Here is a 22,246-nt window from a genome sequence, read left to right as displayed (position 1 = left end):
TGTTAGACTGTGAATTCCTGATGCAATCACTTGCAATTTAAGTTGGGGAACTTAATTTCCTTGTATATCTTGGGTATTCAACCTTTACAAGAACTCTTTCTCTTAAGGATGCACATAAAATCAGGTGAAAAATACCTGTTTTCTTTAAGTCATACAGAATTCTGTTGATGTATATTTACTGCTTCAGTCAGGAGAAGTCACTATGAAATATTTTGTAAATAAAGTAGAGAACACCTTGTAATATTTTAGTGACACAGAATCTTAAGCACTAAATTTTACAGAAGCACATGCATTAAGTACTTTTAAGAGCCAAAAATCCACCAGAAAGTCAGGTCAATTGGAAAACTGATGTAATCTGCATCTGTTGACAACACTGAAAAATCCCCAAGGTATCTCTTGAATGGTTGTTTATTTTCCCATTTTTGACAGTGCAGACCCTTGTTCGTGAATCACAAGTCGTCAGAGAAGCAAAAGAGAAGCAGATTATGGAGCTGAAGAAGATGTGTGAGCAAAGCAGTGATTCTTTGAAAAATGAGTGGGAGAAAAGGGTAATGAATAATACTTGCTTTCTTTCAAAGACTCCTACATTGTGTATGTGGGGTAATACATTCTGTCACTTAGACAAAATTAATATAAGGAGTGTGTTACTTCTAGCAATATTTTCTGATGCTGATTTATTTTTTTTCGGGAGTAATCTTGCAAGACTTCTTTTGCTGATGCTTGTACCCCCACCCCTGGCCAGCTCGTCACTGTTCCTGGGGTTCATCTGCCCCTCTTGGCAACTCTGGGTGCATTAGGGAAATGTTTATTTCTGGTTGACCTGACGTGGAATTTTAATCTCTGTAAACCTGCTGCTACCTGCTGCCACAGTGATGCCTTTGAACTATGATTTTTGCATTGGGTCATGAATTCTTCAATGTATTTTTATTTATTATTAGACTCAAGACAGCAGCAAAGCAGAGAGAAAAAGCATGTTTATTGAGAGACAGCTTCACCTTTGTCCAGTTATTGTCAGTATTTGTCTTGCTTACGCCTCTCAGGAGAGGGAGGGTCACAAGAAGGGCAAACCCACCTCCCATCACAGATGAAGTATGCTGTTTAATTTTTTTGCAGCCCTGCATCTGGAGGTGATGTTGATTTTAATTCTTGTCTTGTAAGAGATAATTTGTAAATCTTGTCCTTTGTGCTTAAGACCTTGAGGCTTTGGTGTTAGGTGGTTGGTTGGTTTTTGTTTTTTTTTTTTTTTTTTAGAGGAGCATTATTTTTATTCAGAGGTCATCCCACTTTTTTCACTTACCTAGCAAGTGCTGTTCCTACACCTGTAATTGTTGTCAGTGATGCCAGTGTGCAAAACAAGAAGGCAAATTAAAATGCTAATATTAATTTTAACTTAATGAATTCGTAGAAGTGGAATTGGAGCATGTGTTATTATGGAAAAACATGGTTTTTTTCCTTTGAGGTTATTTAAATAGATGTTGCTGACTATAATGCAAATAGTACTGTATTGTGTTGTACAGGAGGAAGAGACATTCCCAGCAATTTTGGTTTTATTTCTATCTTACGCACCTGGAGATTAAATATTTACTTATTTATTTTCCCAAATTATTTTTAAAATGATCTTAAATTCAGTCAATCTTCTGAACACCACACTGTATATATGATACTTATAATTTATTAGCATTCTTTAATTTTGGATGAAGACTTTTATGTTAAGCTACTGCACGCTGTTGAAGTCTGTTAAATAATGGTCCAGATTTACTAACACCACCATAGTTTTGCTTGATAAAAATTCTTTGCTCTGTTGGTAGGCATGGTAACAAATAACTTTCTACTTCTCTACTTGTTGGAGAGAAAAACCCTATATTTGTGCAAATTAACCTGATTTTAGCAATGTGTTTAGAAAGATGCTTTTATATTCCGTATTGCAGCTTTTTCCTTCAGCTGTGAAATAATTGGTTAGAAACTTGAGAAATAATTACTAGCTGTTATACAACTGATACTAGCTGTTATACAACCGATACACTGTACAAGTTTTGTGTGCTAATTTGATGTGACATTATTCTTTACTATTGTATAGATGGAAAATTGCAAGTTGAGGCTGCTTAACTAGAGAGGCCACTGGTTTTCAGAATATAAATCAAGGGTTAGTAATGACACAAATAATCCTTTTGTTAGACAAGTAGATAGTCAAGGCTCTGCAGCTTCTTACAAACTGAGAGGCAGCTAAACTGGCAGTGCAAGTGTCTGGAGAGAGTATTAGTGTTTCTGTGATAGAAATTAATTAATTTTATGCAACAATTATTGGTGTTCAGCGTGAATCTGTAAAGAAATGGAATATCAAAGTGTGTCAAAAATACGTATGTGTTTTAGCATTCTTTATGGATTAAGTTATGCCCTCTACATTTTTAATTTACTTATACCTCTAAATTAATGCTTTGTAGAGTCATAGTAGACCTATTTAGCGAGACAACGATCCCGTTCTTTTATAGAGGACAGAAACGTGGCCTGTGCTTTTTCAGTTATTCTGTTTATATGCTGTAATAATATAATACTTATAAATGCTAGTTTTATATGTCATTTATTATTTTGTAATGTTTTATGATGCAGCTTCACAATGCTGTGGCTGAAATGGAAAAGGAGAAGTTTAATATTCAGAAGAAGCACACAGAAGATATACAGGAACTGGTTGAGGACACCAATGCTTGTCTTAGCAAAATGGGGGAAGATTATATGGAACAGATAAAGTCAACTGTAAGTTTTTTGTAAATACATAACGATAACAAGTGTCTCTTGCAATATTCAAATCTCATGCGTTTGTGCAAAAGCATACGTAAATTCAGTTGGGCTGAGAAATGTTTTTGATGGTGCAATGCAGTGGTTGTGTCTTGGGAGAGGACAGTGTCCTGGCAGCCTGTCCAGCCAAGGATTTTTCCACCAGATAAAATTCAAAGTGCAGCCCTTCAGCGAATATTGCACAGACATATATTTGTATTAAGGACTGCTCCTAGCATTTCTCACTGTTTTTCATTCAAGTTAGCAGAACTCTTGTCTCTGTAGGTTTCTAGACTATACAAAAGGTTTTATATAGTACATGTATTTATTTATATTATTTATAATTATTTATTTATAGTATTTATATGTACATTATATAGTACATTTTCGTAGATACATGTGACTTCTTACCCACCTCCTCTTCAGAAGATCAAATGCTTCTGTTAGATTAAAGATCAGATGAAAAGGATTTTAAAAATAATTATTGTATTAATCTCATTTATTGCATTTTTACTAGAATAATTAGAAGCGTATAAGCAGGTGTAATCTGAATTTTGTGCCCACTATATAAATGATGCAAAAAGCTAAAAATTAGCAAGCATCCTCAAGAAAGATGTACTTTTTATCAGGATGAGGTATGAAGAAAATCAAATGAGTGAAAAGACAATGTCAAACAATTTATTCCTTTATTAACGAATGTTGAATTTAAAAATTAGCATTCAGATCATGTCATAGGTAACAGTAAATACAGAGAAAAATGGACACAGTCTGTCAGCAAGATTGAATTTAAGAACCATCAAAACCAGACAGATCTTGCTGAGCAGCTTCTGATTTAATAATTAAACAAGGTAGAGTTCAAGGCACGGCTTAAGATGAAAGACTAGACTGTCACTGGAAATTAGTTTTCTTCTTTTCTCTCTCTTTCTTTCTCTCTTCTGATTTTTGTTGGCTTTTTTTGTTGGCATTTCAGAGTTTCCTTGTTCAGAGTTTCACGTTGTCAAGAATGCCATTGCTGTTAGCAAGTGAAATTAGCTGAACAATTTAACTAATACCATAGAACTGATAAGTAGGGTTTTGTGGATTGAACAATTATTAACTTCCTTGAGGGGTGGAGGGCCAGGGGGGAATTACATATGTGGTGATACGTTAGGTATGTAGGGTTGGGGTTTTTTTTGTTTTTCCTGTGTTTCTTTTTTTTCTTAAAAAAAACCCAACACACACACCCCAAACCTAAAAACACCCCCCAAAACACCCCTGTTCTGTGCAGCTGGCTTTGCAGTGATGGAAGAGTTTGGTGTACTATGTTCATGAAATATCTTAAGCCAGTTGACAAAGTTCAGGTGACCGTTCTGGCTCTGTGAGCTTCTTGCATTAGTCCAGGCTCATTTAATAATCCTGTGACAGTTGGGGCGCTGACTTATGATGGCAGATGTTTTGAGTTTTTATTTTACTTTAACAGAGGGTGAAAATACTGTTCCACTTCCCTCATCTTGGGAGCTTTGTTCATCCAAAAATAACTATGATACATACATCCTGGAAGGACAGCTGTGTTTTATTTTTTGACTCCAGCCTCCTGAGGAGTTCTGTCATTTCCATGCATATTAACATAAATTTAGGGAAGAATGGGAAGTAGTAGAGTAGTCGCATGCTACCTGCTTGTTCTCATTCTGCTCATTTTCAGAATTGTTTATGTTAGGAGATGAAGTTCTAGGAAAAAGATACAACTTTTGATAGCTGTTTGTAATTTGTTGAAAGGAAATCACGGTAACTAAAAAAATTATATGGGGAAGTGCGTTAAGGAAACGTATACCAGCAGAAACCTGAGGAATGTGCTCTGAGTCCTGATACGGGTTTGCTATATTCCTGTGCACAGCACTTTCCCTTTCTGTGTGTCTCCATTTTCCAGTAATTAATTACCTTAGAAGGTTATTGGTGAATTATTTAGTTAATATTTGCTAATTGATTTGAAACACAACTAGACAGCATTTACACTGTTACTGTAGCGTTTGTGTAATAACATTCTTCTTACACCCTCCAAATCCATAGCAGTCATTACTGTGCCTTACTGTTTACATGCTTGGATGTCGTTTTGCCAAAGTGTGCACATAAAAGGCAATTGTGTAGAATCTATAATTCTTTAGCAACCCAAGTTCATTGGTCTTTGTTTTAGATTAGGAATTTGATAAATATTTTTGTGTCTGTAAACACTGATGGTTGTAAAAGTACTCAGAAGAGTGTTTTAGCATGGAAGAGCTACGGACTTCACTGGAGGCTATACAGTTTAATGTTTTCTGGCTGACTTTTATGGCTGCTCATGACCATAATGATCAGTAGAACCTTTATATATATGAAGTTTTTTCCTCAAATACTCTCTCACCTGCAGGTTGTATATATTGCTAGCGATAACATGTTTCTTGGTTAATGGAAGTTTTAAAAATGCTTCACTTGTATTAACATCCCTTACAGTTTTCCATAGAAATATCTTTTCTCTCCCATTTTAAAAGTTTCATAATTCAGAAATTTGTTGCATATATTTTTTTGCTTAAGGGAGAAGACATGTTACTTTGGGGATGTGGAAATAGACATCCATATTTTTAAGATTCTATTTTTTTTATACAACATAGAAGTTACTGTCATGATTGATGACAGCTTTGCTATGGTAACTGTTGTGGTTCTGGGCCACCAAAGAATCTTGGTGCTCTGGGCTACTGAATAACAACAGGGGTATACCCTAGTTTATTCTGGTGTTTTCTCAATGATGACCTATACTTTTAGAACCAGACAGTCAAAAAACTAGAGGCTCGTGTCCAGCAGTTGACTGTTGAAGCTGAAAATAGTAATTTACAGCGTGAAAAATTATCTCAAGAAAAAACTGATGCAGAACAACGTTACCAGGCAGTACGCTCGGAACTTCAAGAAATGAAAGCAAGGTAATTAAATAGCGGTTACTGTTTTTAACACTGACGAATATGGAATTTCTGAAAGCAAACAATGTTAATTTTATTTCAAGAGCTTAATGAGTGATGATAGGCATTAGAAAATTTGTCATGAAAATGTATTAATTGTTGTAAAACTCATTGTGGAACTGACCCAAATGACCATCGTTAGGAGTATGTCACCTTTCCATTATTTATGAGCGTTTCATTCTGTTACAGTGAGCACGTGGTACAGGCAGGCTTGCATGCTCTGTAGAATTGATACTGAGCAGGTAAGATGCCAAAATTTGAAAGCAATTTCCATATTCTGTTTGCTTACTACTTGTAGGCACAGCTCACTTCAGAAAGACAAGGACCGTATTATACAAGAATATGAGGAGAACATTCAGCAACTACAAAGTAAATACGATGTTGATATAAATTTTATGAAGCAGGAACATGCTCTCTCTGCAGCTAAGGTATGCTTCCACATATCATAGGCATTAAAGTGTGTGTTTTTAAAGTGGCCTCATCAATATAAATCTAATGCTTATGGATAAGTCCAAGGAGATGTTTTGTTCCCAAGTTACTCATGCATACATTTTTTTAAAAAAATTGTGATTTAATTGCTCATTTCCAAATTTAACTGAAAAATCACCCGAAGTTGCCTGGTTATTCTGGCGGGTGTGTGTGTACATAAAAGTGGTATTTCCATAGCTGATTCAGATAAGGTGTAATTGATACTCTGATTTTGTTTATGCTTCTGTAAAAATTCTGGATACCAGAGGACCTTAAAGACTTACTGTTTTTGAAAGGCCTCTTTAATGAGGGGAAAATATTTTTTCCAGAAACAAACTGTCTTGCAGGCCTCTTAGTATGGAATATTATGTTAAATATTTGTGTGTTTATGAGATTATTTAAAAATTCCACCCAAAATGTAATAATTTTGGTTTCTTTCTGTAAAAATATCTTATCAGGTTGATACCTACATTGATGCATAGGTAGATATATAGTACATATTTAATTTCAAGTTAAATAATTGTATAAAAGGCTCATGTTTTAAATACCATCTGCTAATCCTCTAGAGGGATAGGACAAACTGGGGCTTTTGAGTTGATTTACTGGAATTCCGGGAGCTTTGATGATACTCCATTTAATTTACAACGTAGTTTTCTTTCTTTCAGTGGGTAGTGCCGAGGTTCTTTTTATTATTAATTTTTTGGTGGTTTTGTTCACATTTCTAAGTTCACCAGATAGAAGTGACATATCCAGAGTTGTAAACTCACACAAGTTTTTTCTCCACGTTGATAATTTTTCTGATTTCCAGGCACCTTTGAGAAATAAATTTAAGTACACAAAAGATGTATCTGTAGAGCTAATGAAGAATGCAACACAAAAATTCCTTTTCCTGTTAAATCCCTACAGGCATCTGATGCAACTGAAGAATTACAGCATAGTCTGTCTCAATTAAAGCAACAGTTACAAGATTTAGAACATCAAAGACAGCAACAGCTGAAGGTGAGCCCTGAATTTCTTAGTCAAGAATGACCAGCCCTTTTTACTGCTTCTGGTGCCCTGAATGTTTAGATCGCCATACTAAAATACACACATGGAAAACATGCATCTTTATATGCATTTTATTCATAGAAATATGTAAAGTGTCACCCTATGCTTAAAGGTTGATTTAAAAAGGATGACTAAAAGTGATCACTTCATGGATAAGAGCAGAATTTTCACAGGAACATTTTGATCATTTGTTGTAATTCACATGTTAAAACAGTATAAACGTGTACCAGTGGATTTAGAGAAGCATGTCAAAGATTTATAAGTATCTTTTTCTTTTCCTAAACCATAAACAATTCTTAAGTATGTTTCAAAATGGTTTTTATTTCTGTTGCTACTCAACAGTTCGGGTCAATATTCCATCTTTAGGCATTTAAATCAATCCTTCTATCTCAGGGTAATGAGTTCCACATCTGTATCATGTATCAATCCTGTCTGAGTTTTGGCATCTACTTTTCCTCCTCATGTCTTTCATTTCACAGCTGATGTAGTACAGAATGGCATTTTAATAGCTCAGGAGAACAAGTTGCTTTTTCTCTTTAGAAAACATGAATCCTGACTTTTGCGATAGTTTTCTTTATATGTAGATATTTTTTCCTTTGGTTGAATTTTTTTGTATGTCAGAGAATTCCTCAACGATGATATAAAGTGGATTTTTAATTTTTATCGACCACTCTGTATAATAGCACGTGTGTGTGTTTAATGACTACTTTGAAATGAAAGAAGAATGGAATTTGTTTATTTAGAATACAAGTCTCTTTGCAGGATCAAGAATACAAGCTTCAACAGGAAAAACTTCATTTGGAGCATGTATATGAAAAACAGGTAATGTTTTCAGGAAAATATACCATCTTATGCACATTTCCAATTTTATTGTATACATAAAATCATAGAATCATTTAGGTTGGAAAAGACCTTTGAGATCATCAAGTCCAACCTAAAAGTTGGTTAACCCAGGACTGCCAAGACCATCGCTAAACCATGTCACTAAGCATACAGAAGGTGTAAGTTTAAATTCTGAAATCCCCAAAGAAATAGATTTTGGAATCAAAGCATTTCACAGAAGTTGGAAAAATAATTGGACAAATTCAGGCAAGATTTTAAGTACAGATATTTAGGTACACAGATGTTGCTTCTGATTCTAGGAATCTGTTGCCAAATGATGGAGGCTGGGAGAGCACTGTAAGCCTGCCCTGTTTGCATACCTTTCTTTTGTTGGCATCTGATGTTAAGTGCTATTAAAGGAAAAAGATAATGAACTAAACTGAGCTTAGCCTGACCTGTTGTCAGTGTTCATATGTTCTTCCATACTTCTTTTTTCCCCCGTGTGTCTTTATTCTTTACTTCTTCACGATTTGGATATGTTCTCTATATGTTGTCAACATGCACTGTTTTTACATTAGAAGCTTAAATTAATAAAATGTAATTTTCATCAAAACCACTTCATCTTAAAGCACTGTGCAAATACTGTCTACACTTTTAGACTTTAAACATCAATCGATTTCAAATTAAACTTCCATTTTAGTGATGTTATATGTTCAACTCATGCAGTGTTTGGTAAGAGGGTGCGTTAGATGCCTATTTAATTGAAAGGATGTGTTACTCAAACATGTCATTTCCAAATGTGGCAAATTTGTAACATAAAATAATGAAATGTGATCACAGCTACTTGTCACTTGGTAATAGCATTTGCAACATGAATTGTAGTGAGTTTTTGGTTTGAGTTAGTGCCTTCTGCTGACTTGAAGTCAAATACTTTTTTATTCAAAGAGATGTTTTGGTCTAATCCTAGCCTACATTTGTCTTTTTAGACAAGTCATGTATTTTATGAATGTTGGCCTCAAGAAAAGCCTAGGACTGGAATAGTGTTGCAGGTCAAAAGAAAAATATATTGGCATAGTTCGGATATCTTTTAGCTCTTGAAGTATAGTGGGCATTGGTTTATGGCAATACATCCCTTCCCCTGCAGATGAGTCCAGATTAGATGTGGCTGGCAGTGTTTCCAGGCACCAGGTCCAAATGCCATCACATGGCTCCCATCTACACTATTAGACTACAATCCCTGTCGGTGAGGTGGATGCATCTGTATTACCTTTCTGCTGTGGTGCCTGTCCTGTGTGAATCTTGCGTGAGGTTTGAGGATCGTATGGGAGAATGCTACTTAGCATGGACCAAGAGCATGCCAGCAATCACGCTGCACCAGTAAGCACAGATAGTGAAGTTGTAACTCTTTCAGTAAACAAGAAAGTAGACCCCTTATTTTTAATAGGTAACTTTACAGCAATTTTCCTATTCATAAATTTTGTTGTAACTTGGTTTTTGAAATCAAATCTTTGAGAAAGTGGGAGGAAAAAAACCTACACGTGAACAATCTATGGATATAAATCCATAAAATAGCATAGATTGGCCCATAAAGTACTAAAAAAAGCTTGCTTTAAAGTAGAGGAATTGTGAAGTCTGGTACAATCTGTTCGCCTAAGAACCTGCCCATTATCTGATAATCTTCATTAGTCTACAGTGGCTATTGCCTCCTAGGATATTTAAACATCAAACAAATAATAGGTAGTAACCCTAAATGTCGCTGTTTGATTAAATGTGCTTATCTGCTGAATCAGGAACCAGTTAGGCTAAATGGTTTTACAAGCAAAGGAAACACCTGCTTTTTATACATAATCTACCGCTTGTTTTCCAAACATTCAGCAAAGCCTAAGAACAGTGACAGATTATTCCTGAGAGCCATTCTGAAGCCAGCTGTTAAATATATGTAATTTTACCAGGTTTGGCAATACCTTCTTTACCTTCTGATAGACGGCCCATCGGTTTGGAGGCTCCTTCAAACCTACTAAGTATTCAGACTTCCATGTAATATACACCTACGTGGAACTGCTTACAGTAGAGAATCCCTAAATTTGTTTTTTCGTGGGTGTATACTCTTATGCTTCTGACGATACACTCATTAAAACATGTTTTTTCTTTATTGTAGTGACATAATAGCATGTAACGCTGCAAATTATTATAGGTGAATGAAGGATTTCCTGTGCTCCCCATCTGGTAAAGAGAAGCATGCTCAGTACGTCACATTGCCACACTTACATGAGCAACCCTAAAAGCAAAACAAACTCTTGTACCTATTCTGCCTTTGGCAAAACCTGTTGTGAAGACCCGTGGTTTGGACCGTGCGTGGGAAGCTGCCAAATTTCCTTTCTTGATCCAGAAGTACTAGAGAAAAGAATTCTTCATAAAAATGTCTTACTCCTGGTTAGTGAATTTAGGAAGTGGGAGTCAGATTTTGTTCAGCGTTTTTTGTGAGTGTATGGCTTTATAGGGAGACAAGCAATTTCTCAGATTCCTAGAATATGATCCTTCAAAGCTGCTATTTTCATTCTGCATTGATTGAATACTAATGGGATTTAAAATAGTATTTCAAATCTAAATAACTAAAATATACTGTGAAAACCCCCAAACATTTAGAGGGTAATTAAAGGGACTCAAAGTTTTTTTGCAGCTGAATATTTTTAGGAGATTTATGTAAGAAGTCTGTCCCACTTCTGTGTGCAAATGTCTTAAAATATACGTGTATAGGTATTGCCTGGTGTGATGGCAGTTGCACGGAGGAGATGACTTGGAAATGTACAGTTTGCTTGGGGCGATGGAAAGGACGAGCGATGAGCAGTGCGGTGGAGTGGAGGAGAATGGGGAGGTGTGAGGCCCCGTGATGCTGGCAGTAGTGATCCTGCGCGGCGCACTGAGGGCACGTTTCGTGGTGCAGACTGGTTTTATACTGCAAGGTTATTCAAAGTGAGCACATAGACTGATGCTGATCTGGGGAACAGATGAGAAGGAGATGGGGGCAGCTTTTTTCTGTAGGCTTTCGGGTTGCCCTGGGACTGAGTTCTTGCCACGTCCATTGGAGTGACAGATGATTCTTCTGGATTTACTCTGTGTTTTAACCGCATAGGGTCACAGTTTACTATGGAATAATAATGGTTAGCGAAGATGCTCTATCATTTTAGATGTGTCTGTGGGCTTTTTGTGGGTTTGTAAGTTGTGCGCTTACAGAAGAGTGCCATACCCCCACATTTCCAAATGGCACTTTTAATGTCTGGATGCAAAATAGAGGAATGAAAAGTTTTATATAATGATTGAAGCACTCTGGTTTGATTTCGTTGGGTCAGGAATTCGTTAGTAGTAAACTACTTTTCCTCAAATTTTTACTTTTCTTAGGAGCATCTACCCTCAGCTAGTTAATGCTTGAGTATGTATTATTCTGAAGTAATATTATTTACTATCATTTTGTTTAATTTTTTTTTATTTTTGTAATAATTGATAAGTAGTTCACTTTGGGTATTCACAAATTGCTAAGTAGGAACTGTGCACCACAGAGAATACATGTCATTATTTTAGGCAGATTTCTATACGATTTCTGTGTTTATCTAAGGAAAATCAAGTTCCTTTTAATGTAATTACTAATATTTCTTAATTATAGAGAATAGTGTTCATTTTGAGAAGAAAAATAGCTCTATTGACTATTCTCATACTTCATCTCTCTGTTAATTGTTGTTTTTGCATTTCATGTGATTTTAGAAATATATTGATTATCTACATCAGTGCGAAAAATGCAAAATCAATAGTTTTTACAATTTAAAATAACATACTTTTTTTAAAAAAAAAATCAGACTTTGTTTTAGCTGAAATGTGGTATTCTTTCCTTCAAATGGTAGATTCAAGACATCCAGAATGATCTTGATAAAGAAAGAGGAGATGCTCAAAAGAAAATTCGCAGACTGGAAGAAGCTTTGAAGTAAGTGAGTATGGAATATTTGTTGAATCATCCCCAATTTTTTAGTCAAATTTATTAGATAAACTTCTGCTTTGTCTCATCTGACTGCCTTCCTATAATTTGTCTGGGTTGTCTTCCCGTTGTAAAGCTGCATCTTCAGGGTTCTAGTCAGCCATAAAAACTAAAAAAGTAAAGCAAGAACCAAGCCACCCAAATCTGTTGACTTTCAAGTGTCAGGAATAAACCAGAATCAGTGATGTCAGCTGGCCTTGCCGGTCAAATAAATCAAACTGGCTTCAAGTTTGAATGGATACATAGTAGGGAAACAACCCAAACTAAAGACTGATTGCTTTGGACTATTCTAAAATTTGAAAGATGTATTTATTTAAATGGTATTTTAATTTGATTTAGTATATGATATTTGTGATTATTTTAATGTCCATACATTACGACTTTAATGTGGATTTTTCCTCTTTGATACCACCCTATTTTGTGTGAATAGTTGTTTTTCAAATGTAGCTAAGGCTCGGAGAAATGGTCTGCAGCATTAACTGACTTGGAACAGCTTTTTTGCTGACGTTGTATATTTAAAAACTGATCAGGATGCAACAAGTTTGATGTTTTCTGAGTAGGGGAGTGGTTTACATAAGTAGATGCACATGTGACAAGATTGACTCTTCTGATGCTGCTTCCATTTTTGATTATGTAAAATATTATTTTCATATGTTTATCCAGATTAAATTAGGGATTCAATTAGGGATTAAATTAAAAATTAGGGAAGTACTATCTAGGGAAAACAGATTATTCTGAAACAAACCAGAAGTTATTTGCTAAAGCTACTCAGTTAAATATCTTACCTAGGCTGACAGAGGCATTGTGAACTTACTTCAATAAAAGTCACAGGGCTGAAGTCTGTATTCCTTTATTTCTGTAATCTGAGGTATTTGGCAAAAATGGGGCTATCTTAGATCACTAGAGACATTAATAAAAATTCTAGCTTTTAATCCTTCAATTCTTTGCACTGAATTTTATAATTCTAGGGAGATTGAATTGATATCAGGTAAACTTAATCTTTTAGTATTTTGAAGTCTGATTCATTGATAATGTGGTTGCATTAATTATCTTCCATGTCTTTCAAATAACTTGTCAGTTTGTGCTAAATTATGTTAATAAAACAAGTCTGACTTTACAGTCCGCTGGCTGCTCAGAATTTATTCCCCATGCAGATGCTCCCAATGCAGAGTAAACACGGTGCTGCTCCACTTGAGGCAGGTGTTTGTAAAGCGGGTTAGTGTGCCGTGGGTTTTGAACTTCCTTTGAATGAGCAGCACCGTGCTGAGAAGCTCTTGTAGATAGTTGAGGAGGTCCTTGTTTATTTTGGGTATTCCCTAGCTATATTTAAGCTTAGGTTTAACATTTGGGTTAGAGTAAGGGTTTGAAAAACCAAAGTTTCAAGAGCCCAGTTTACTGGTGGGTGCATCGGTGCCCACAAATAAAGATGATGCTGGAAGAGGCCAGTCCCAACCTTGTGCTTTGTGAGAGTGGGTCCTTTGGCGAAAACTGCGGATGGGTCAGCCTCTGAGATCAAAGGACCCCTGGAGACTGCATGACAGGTTAAAAGCACGTCTAGGCTATTTCCCCTACAGTGGGCGATTACTATCCCCGGTTTTCAAAGTGTCTTCTAAGCTACTTCCACTCATATTGTGGAGTACTTTTCCCAGGTTCAGTTCCATATGGCACTCTGCTTCTGTTATGCTTTTATTTTGCTTTTTTTATTTTTTTATTATTATGCTTTTGTTTTATTTTATTGCTTTGATTCAGAGTGTTTAAAATGTTGTGATGTCTCACATGAAATGATATATCACTCTCCTAATTTAAAACAGGGAATGTTTTGATTTTGGATATAGGTTACTCTTTAATAATGAATCTATGCTGCTATTCTTTTGGTTGTTTCATAGCAATGATTTGGGGTTAATGTTAAGATTTTGTAATGGAATTAGTAATGCTAGTAAGTAATTATTTTGTAATTGAATACGAAAAAAAATTAGGTTTCATCCATGTTTTTTGTCTGGATGGGGTCAGAGGTTAGCAGAGTCATCAGGGTGCATTTGTGCTCCTAAAGGTTAAAAATACTGTATTTACAGAAATGTAGTGCCCTAGCCTAAGCCCAGCATATATTCTGCTGGCCAGTTCTTTCAGATTTCAACTGTGGTGCAAAACCTCAGTCTTGCATCTGTACGTCTCTGATCACAGATGTGTCGGTGCACGTGACTGCTAAGAACAGGCTCGCGTGCCCATTATAGAAGGACTGCTAATCCTGCAAGGCTGACTTTCTGCAAACCAAGCCATTAATTTAGTACCAACGTTTCTGGAAATTATTAAGATTTTTAGATGTATATGCTTATATACGTAAGTAATACATAACAAGCAGTCACATTTTTTGTGTCAGAAATGGATGGCTTCCTTATGTTGGTTTTTTCCCCCCATTGCTGCAAAAATTAGTCCTTTTAACAATCTCTTGCTAATAATATGAATTCATAAGATCCAATGTCTTATGTGAAAATATTTCATTTTGCTGTATTTCTTTGACTATTTGTGGAATCAGATTAAGTAATTGCGAGCTAAGGCACACACAGTAAACCTTTAGAAAACAACCTTATCTTCCTTGAGATGGGTGAAAATACAGTTCACAGTCTTCAATAGAAACGACTGGTGGAAGTGCAGCTCAGAATCTAGTGGGTGAATCAGTGATTTCTCATAAAGTACTTTGATCTGAAGGCACTTTGATACCGAAATGGCCACCGGATTATATCCTGAGTAGCTAGTCAGCTGCAGACACATAGTAAGGGAAGTGGCAGGCATTTTAGTGGGTGGTTTTATTATTATTATTCTTTTTTCAGTGGTGTGACAGCAAACAGCGCTATGGCAGTTTCAAACATATCCACACAGATGCATAATGAAAGTGGTTTGAGGCATTGCGTGGAATAGTAAAATCCACATTACTAGAAGTACCTTTCACTTCAAAAAACATAGTGTTGCCAGAGTTTTAATACTGAATAGGGGTTTAGATAGTTTATGGAAGGTGTTTTTTTTTTTTTTACTTCCACCATAAATTTCAGAAGAATCTGTCAAAAACAAATTTTTGCAAAAGAATTGAATAGCTCTGATACTCATGACTATTGGTGCTGGCTTGTAGATATCAGTTTTATGTTTAGTTTAGCAATGCATGTCATAGGCATTACCTGATAGTGAAAGTCACTATATAGGAAGTGCGCCAACGATTTTTCTAGAATGTCATTTAAACTGCATTTGTATAATGACAAAGTATTCTTAAAAAGCTTCTGTGTAATTACTTAGGGGGAAAGGTTGTTTCTCTAATCCCTTCAGTTTGGTTGCATAAAATGTGTCATGGGAGTGGGTTGCAAATAGGCTAAATCTCTGCGGTTCTTATTTCTTACTTTAAGTAAAGGAATAGGAAATAAAGAGGTGTAGTTATATTACAATTTGTCACACTACAGACTGAGTTGAATACAACAGAAAAAAAAAACCCAGGAAAAAAAATCTGCATCTATTTGTTCCTGAAGAAGTTACATGGAAGAGAAAGAAAAGGTCATGATGGCTTTACACAGCACTTTTACCAGGAGTAGATCTCAACAGGATCTCTTGTGTCTTGCTTTGTGAAATTTGGATGCCTATTTCTTAAAAATACTTTTTGCCTCCGCTAGTATTTTAATATCCAATTCTTTCATAATTTTAATGTAGTAGGCTGTAGGGAAATATTTCCCATTTTATTGAAGAATTGAAATGCAGAAGCTTAGAGACTTGTGGACATTTAGGGAACTGGAAACTGTCACGGCCTTGATGTGGTTTATAAATGAAGCTAGGACATGTATGTTAAAGGCTTTTTGTCTGTTTTTACTCATATTTCCATTTCTGTGATCATCTTTGAATCTACTTTAATTACCGGATCATCACTTGAGTAATGTTCCCAACAGTTGTATTGCAGGTGGAGGATTTCTGCACTTTTCCTAAAGACCTGACAAATGGCTCTTTTCCACAATAAATAATTGTGTTAAAAAAGAAAGAAAGGAAAAAAAAGTACCTGATCATTATGGTAGAAATGATCAGGATAGACTGTAGTATTTATCACTTACTGTTAATTTTATTGAGTTTAAAATGTTTCTGTGATTAAGCTCCCTTCAGTTTGGACCTGCTTTGCACAGTCTCTTGCTGTGTCTATAAGTAGCAGTTTTTAGTAAATATCTGTCTTAATTACTAAACAAAAGTAGCATTGACCTTGTTTTCATAAAAAGGTGCAAACATTCTGAGCTGTTAATGCTTTAGTTTGATGTGTCAATCACAAACATGAAGTTGCATCTCTTTTCAATAAACGGTGCACTAAATACTGACCTCTGTTCATGTTAGCCCTCAAAATAAAGATGATGAACTCCAGCCCTCTGATTGTAGAATTGTTTGAAGGCATACTGAAGGTTCTGTTTTCTTAAAAATAATACCTTTCCTTTTTTTTATTGTTTCTTTTGGTTCCAAAATAGTAATGTCAACTGCAGACGACCGTCTTCCTAGTCATTGTGAAATTTTCACAAATAATTACAGTAGTAATTTAGTGAAACACCAGTGAGAGTGCATGTTCAATAAGGACTTTGGAGATGATAAGTATATATTATGTTCAGGATTTAAATACTCAGAATTTACCATTAGCATAGTGGTCACAGCAGTAATCCCAAAGGCTTCCAGTGGAAGGATCACAGCCCTGTGCGAGGCAGTATTTGCAGCCAGCCGGAGTGCCTATACTTTAAGGCTGGCCCCATTTATTTCTGATAAACAAAGAAACTTAGAACATTGTTGCTTAAGATTAGCGGTAAAAATCTCTTTTACGGTCCAAACAGTGAGCTGAATGGCCACGTGCGTTATTAGTATTTATATACTCCATCAGTGTTCAAGGTATAGTTGCCAGCTTGACCTACATCAAGGAGGATACCAGGTGTACAGGGGGGAATGATTATTTTGCAGCATTTAGTTTGAAGTCCATGTATATGTTGTTAGTAGTAATATATAAAAAACTAAAGATGAAACAGTAAAGAAGGGAGGTTTTGATTGTAAAAGTAAATAGTTATAGTTACAGGGGTTTATGGAACGTGAATACAGCGTATGTTTAGACCATCTCAGTTGTAACGTGGTTGGGGTTTGCCACGTCCATTCTGGAGTCCATAATACCTTTGTGACTGCGTAGACATAAAGTTGGTCCATCTTGAGATGGAGATGTTGACTAAATTTTGAACATAGGTAAGAGCTGAGGTTGTTTTGTCACCTGCAGGAAGTGCAGACCACCTTGCTGCTGCTGGCTTCTCAGGGTAACGATTGTGATGGTTCTCGCATATCGGAAATAATTATGAAATCTGATTTAATGCTTTTGGGTTTGCATGTCTCATACACAAACTCGTATTTCTTATGCTTCTGAAGTACAGCTTTCCTGATTTCTTACTCTCCTGTTCTGTGGTGTGACTGAAGGAAACAATTTTTAAAAAGTCATGTTAGGAGAACCGAAATGAAACGCTACTTCTCCAGGTGCTGCATTGTAGTTTAACACTGAAGTGTCAAGCAGCACATGCGCACTATTTACAGTTCAGTGCTTCAAAACAGTCTGCCTCTCAATCTTGGCTTTTTTTTTTTCGAAACCTGCCTATGGAGAGCCAAATCTCAGCACTTTGCAAGTGGTGATGATACAGAGCAAATGTTTAGCAGCTGGTTTATTGAAAGTCACTTAATAAAATTGTTTGTTTACATAAGAAACTAGCAACACCTCTTTTTTTCCATTGCTCCTCTACCCCCTCATCTGAACTTGTTTAAAACTCTTCTGGGGAAGAAAGAGAGGCTAAATTTCCCAGAAACCAGCAAAGCCGCTCCTATCTATTAGCAGATTTGTATTTTTACAACAGTTTCTAAAGCACGTACGTACAGTTTTCACAGTATTTTGTGATTTGTTTTGGATGGCAGACCAAAACGTTTCAAAGGCCTTTCAAGCAGAGGTGTGGTATGAAGGGTGGTGCATGTACGTGTTCAATAAAATACAGAAATGAAAATTATTTACTTTTCTTTTCACATCTATACTTGTGTACGTGCACATGTTTTCTCTGGAAATCCTTGACATGAAAGTCAAGGAAAAGAAGTTGATTTGTCTTTGGGGATTGGTGCTGTGGAGTTTCCTCACTGTAGACTTGAAAAGACTCCTTTTGTTGCTTTGCATCGTTCCTAGTATGATAGCTGCATCAGTTCTCTAAACCTCCAGATGCTGATGCTAGACTGCTATTTTAAAGGACTTTGCCAAGTGTGCTTCAGTGATACTAATCTATATTTTAAATTCCAATATTTGTGTATAGTACAGTTGTTACTGCTACAAGGTGTTGTCTCATAGAAGTATCTGATAAAACTGCATTTGTGCTTGTATTTACTAAAACAAGTTGGAAAAATGCTGTTTTGGGAAAGAAATTTTTTTTTTGTACCAGTTACTCTTTTTGAAACCTTGGTCATTTCTCTGTTCAAAGAATAAAGAAATAAGTTGCTTCTACTTCTCATCTCTTAGTACGATTTGCCAGTCATTTGGTTGTTCTGAGTCGTTTAGTCCCTACCTGGCATCGTCACAAGGTAGATGCAGCAATGGAGCTGGAGCTCGTCAGGCTTGTCCTGCGGTTTTAAACTCCATACTGATACTTGTAAAGCCTGAGGAGAATGGCTCTGACATCGCGCTTACTGAAAAGCAGCAGGTAGTGTCAGTACGTTCTGCAAGAAGAAATCTGATTATAATTGTGCTGCAGCCTCAGGCTGAAGCCCTGACAAAAGGGATGCTGGATTGCAGCTCCGCAGACGTTCCGTACGTTCCCATCTCTGCTCAGTTTTACTTCCATGGGGCTTCCATCTGGTTTGGACTCTGGTGCAGTGGAATGATTTGAGTTTCCCTGATCCTGTTATCATGCTGCCCTGAGTATTTTATTTGATTTTTTAATTCTAAGGCTACTTGTCTGCCTCTGGCAGGTGCTTTGCCAGGTGTTTTCCACAGTTCACCTGTGTCGGTGAGATGAGGACAAGACAAAAATGGCAACAGGGCAAGATGGTCCTTCACAGAATCTTTGTTCTACTTTTTCCTACAGCTGTAGCTGTGTAATGACTCATTTTTCATTGTATAGTTTTCTTTGATATACAAAAAGAAGGCCTGGGTTTGTTTGGTCTGAAAGGCTCTTTTTGCTTTGTTCAGAATACATAAAAATGCATCAAAGTTTAGGACCAAAAGTTTTATGTAAGGGCCTTCTAGTCTTTGAGATTAGTAATGTCTTGCAGAATTCCCATGGTGTTTGTATAATTTTTCTTTTCTCTCTGTAATATCATAAAAGGGACAATGTAAAAAAATGAAGGTACCTAAATTTGAGAGAAATGGTGCACATAGTGCTTCTGAGCAAAGAGGGAAACAGATGAAGGCAAGGATAAATAAAAATGTGAAGATAGATGGCAGAAGGAGGTAGAATAAATAGCAGAAAATATAATTTTGTTTTGCAGTTAACAGTTGCATAATTGTTGGATCCCAACATTTTTAAAAATTAAATTTGGACTTTTCAAAATATTCAGAAATTGTATTTTTAAAACCCTGTGATTTACAATGAATCTTGAGGATTTGATTATGCCTAACCCTTTGAGAACTTCATTTTTAAACAGCTGCTTCTTCAGAATATTATTATATGGTTTGTATTGTATGGACTTCTTGTAGTGATACAGGTCCTAAATGCTGTTGCACACAGAGAAATACAGCTGCATGATAATCATCAATAAAATGATAAACAAATGGAGTGATGGCTTTAACAACAAGTTAATTTTTTTGCTTATTTCTTTTTTCCTTTCTTGCTCCTCTAAGTTGAGTCCAGTTTCTGAATAATTGCTTGTTGTTAATAATTTTTAAGTGTAGCTGTTTTCCTGTAGTTAATTCCATTTTTCCTTGAAAATGATGTATTTGTGTGTAGAGGAATTCTTGTAGGAATGGAAAAGCTATTACTATTTAAAGCCGGAAATAATTAAAGAAATATGAGAAGGCATTGTCTTTAATTCCAAATGTTGCAATAAAGAGCAGTTAAGAGTTTATACTTGTTTGTTGTGTTCATCATTTTCTTTTGTTTAGTGTTGTCTTGTTACAGCAGCTGTAATATGATGAAAAAAGCAAACAGTGATTTAAAAATAGTGGTAATGTTAAGTGGCTGAGGAGTTTGGATATAGTTTTACTCTTTCAAACAGGGCTGTGTGTTTTTGGTAGGTTTTTTTTTTTCTCCTCTAATAATCAGTGGAAAAACAGCCAGCTGTTCTCCACTTGGTGCTCTGTTTGAGCATCTGAAACCTTTTAGAGCAAAAACCAGTCAAAGTTTCCAGCATATTGTAAACATTCCTTTAGCCCTAGTGAACATGCTGACATAACCCTCGCTTTAGGGGGCACAATGTAAAGTATGAACAGGGGACAAAAAAATGTGGTAGCTTTATTTAATAGTCTCACTTAAAAGAAAAAATAAAGTGTTCTATTAACTATTTACAGCCTTTCATTTTCTTTCACCAGTTTCTCTGGAGACCTACTGGCAATAATGAAATATGTATTTAAAGGAAAGCTCCAGTTGTACAAAAAAAAAGTTACAGTTGATTTTTAATCCTTGTCTATGGGACTGTTATGTCCCTCAAGATGGTTATAGAGGTGTCATGTGACATCTTATTAATGGTACCAACTACGAAAATGTTTCGATGCAATATACAGCTGTATGAAATGAAAAGTATTGCCTTGTGAGATGAAGCGTACCATGCTATAACACTTAGGTTAGCTGCTGTAAATTGCTATTCTAGTAATTAATGTAATTAAAGGCTGTAGCTTTTGACTTCACTAAATGAATATGCAACTAATTAACGTAAATGTCAGAATTGTTCCCTTAGTATTCTGAAAGGCTTCCCTTTCACATTAGTGTATCTTTTAGATTCAGTGCAGCGTATTTCAAGACTACATAATGCCCATAACACTGATGAAATGAGAAGAGCTAAAGAAAGTCTGACAGCTGATTGAATTCAGTTGCTGATTTTCAATGAGCATAAAATGTTTCAGGCTGTCACCTTGTTTGGGTCACTTAAAAACTATCTACAAAAATAGTACGAGGAATAACTTTGTTCCTTTAGTTGCTGTTGCTAGATGATTGCGATTGCTAGACTTCAATTACACTTGCTAATCTTAAGTTTACTTTTTACATAGTTTGTACAGCTTTCCTCCAGCTTCTTCAAGAACACAACGAGCCTTCACTGAGGAACTGATCTTTCAAACAGTACTTTTACTGGAAAAAATAGTGTGAAAATCCATGTCCACCATACCAGCCCCTTAGAAACTGATGAGCTGAGTAGATACTCATTGTTACTCTGTTGTCCATTACAGCATGCATATTATTATTCTGACTCCTAACCTATAATGGTACAATTATTTTAGCCATAAAAATGGTTACTTTAAATATGTAGAATGACAGAATGAAGACTGTATCCTTGTACCTCCTTGTACAGGCATGCGGCGTGTTTGCTTTTTCGCTTCAAAAACCATTCAAAACTGGTGTGTGCTGGGGTAGCCATCGTTGTCTGAGGGTAGAAGAGAAACGGGATTGTTGGGAAAATATTTTCTTAAAGGCTTTTTGACCCAGGATGTTTTTAGCAGCTGCTCTTTGAACTAATAAACCCGGTGTATTTTTAAGCTGAAGTAATTAGATGTTTCATTTAGAATTCTGTATTGGAAAAACTGGAGGTAGTCTTAATGCTGTTATTTCATCCTTGTCGTCTTTGACTTGCCAGCCACTGTTGGCCCTGCCACTCATAACACATCTTGGGCTGGTCTTTGTTAGTGTTTAGTGATTCTTCTTGCCTGGCTCTCCTCCCCTGCCTGGTGATCGCTCCCATAGTTTGCCCTTTGGGTGGTTTATTTTCTTCGCTCTCCACCTTCCTGTGCCGCAGCACTGTGCTCTGATCCCTATCTTTTCGTCCTTTGCCCCTGTTCTCTGGGTATCTCGTGAATCTATTTATTATCTGTGCAGCTGACTTCTGGTCCACCTTTTAATTACAGTCTTGTCTCCTTTTTTCTGAGCCATTATCTGCCCCCGTCTCTCTAATTCTCCCCTCCATGTTCTCCTTGTTGAGGTTTAGCTGT

The 22,246-nt window shown here is 36.1% G+C and overlaps 1 protein-coding gene across 4 annotated transcripts in view; it reads left to right on the top strand.

The window, feature by feature from the left end:
- The window catches only part of CEP112 (centrosomal protein 112), a 171,517-nt gene that overhangs the window by 37,238 nt on the left and 112,033 nt on the right, over positions 1 to 22,246 (top strand). For all 4 annotated transcript variants that reach the window (XM_037405009.1, XM_037405025.1, XM_037405018.1 and 1 more), the window contains 7 exons: positions 430 to 548; positions 2,608 to 2,751; positions 5,548 to 5,702; positions 6,037 to 6,166; positions 7,113 to 7,205; positions 8,016 to 8,075; positions 11,972 to 12,051. In XM_037405009.1, coding sequence (XP_037260906.1) covers positions 430 to 548; positions 2,608 to 2,751; positions 5,548 to 5,702; positions 6,037 to 6,166; positions 7,113 to 7,205; positions 8,016 to 8,075; positions 11,972 to 12,051 — 781 coding nt within the window. The remainder of the gene's footprint in view (positions 1 to 429; positions 549 to 2,607; positions 2,752 to 5,547; positions 5,703 to 6,036; positions 6,167 to 7,112; positions 7,206 to 8,015; positions 8,076 to 11,971; positions 12,052 to 22,246) is intronic.

Source organism: Falco rusticolus, chromosome 1 (genome assembly GCF_015220075.1).
Source record: "Falco rusticolus isolate bFalRus1 chromosome 1, bFalRus1.pri, whole genome shotgun sequence".
In the NCBI taxonomy this organism is placed as follows: Eukaryota; Metazoa; Chordata; class Aves; order Falconiformes; family Falconidae; genus Falco; species Falco rusticolus.
The sequence above is the reverse complement of the archived record's forward strand: the minus strand, read 5'-3'. Positions and strand labels throughout refer to the sequence as shown.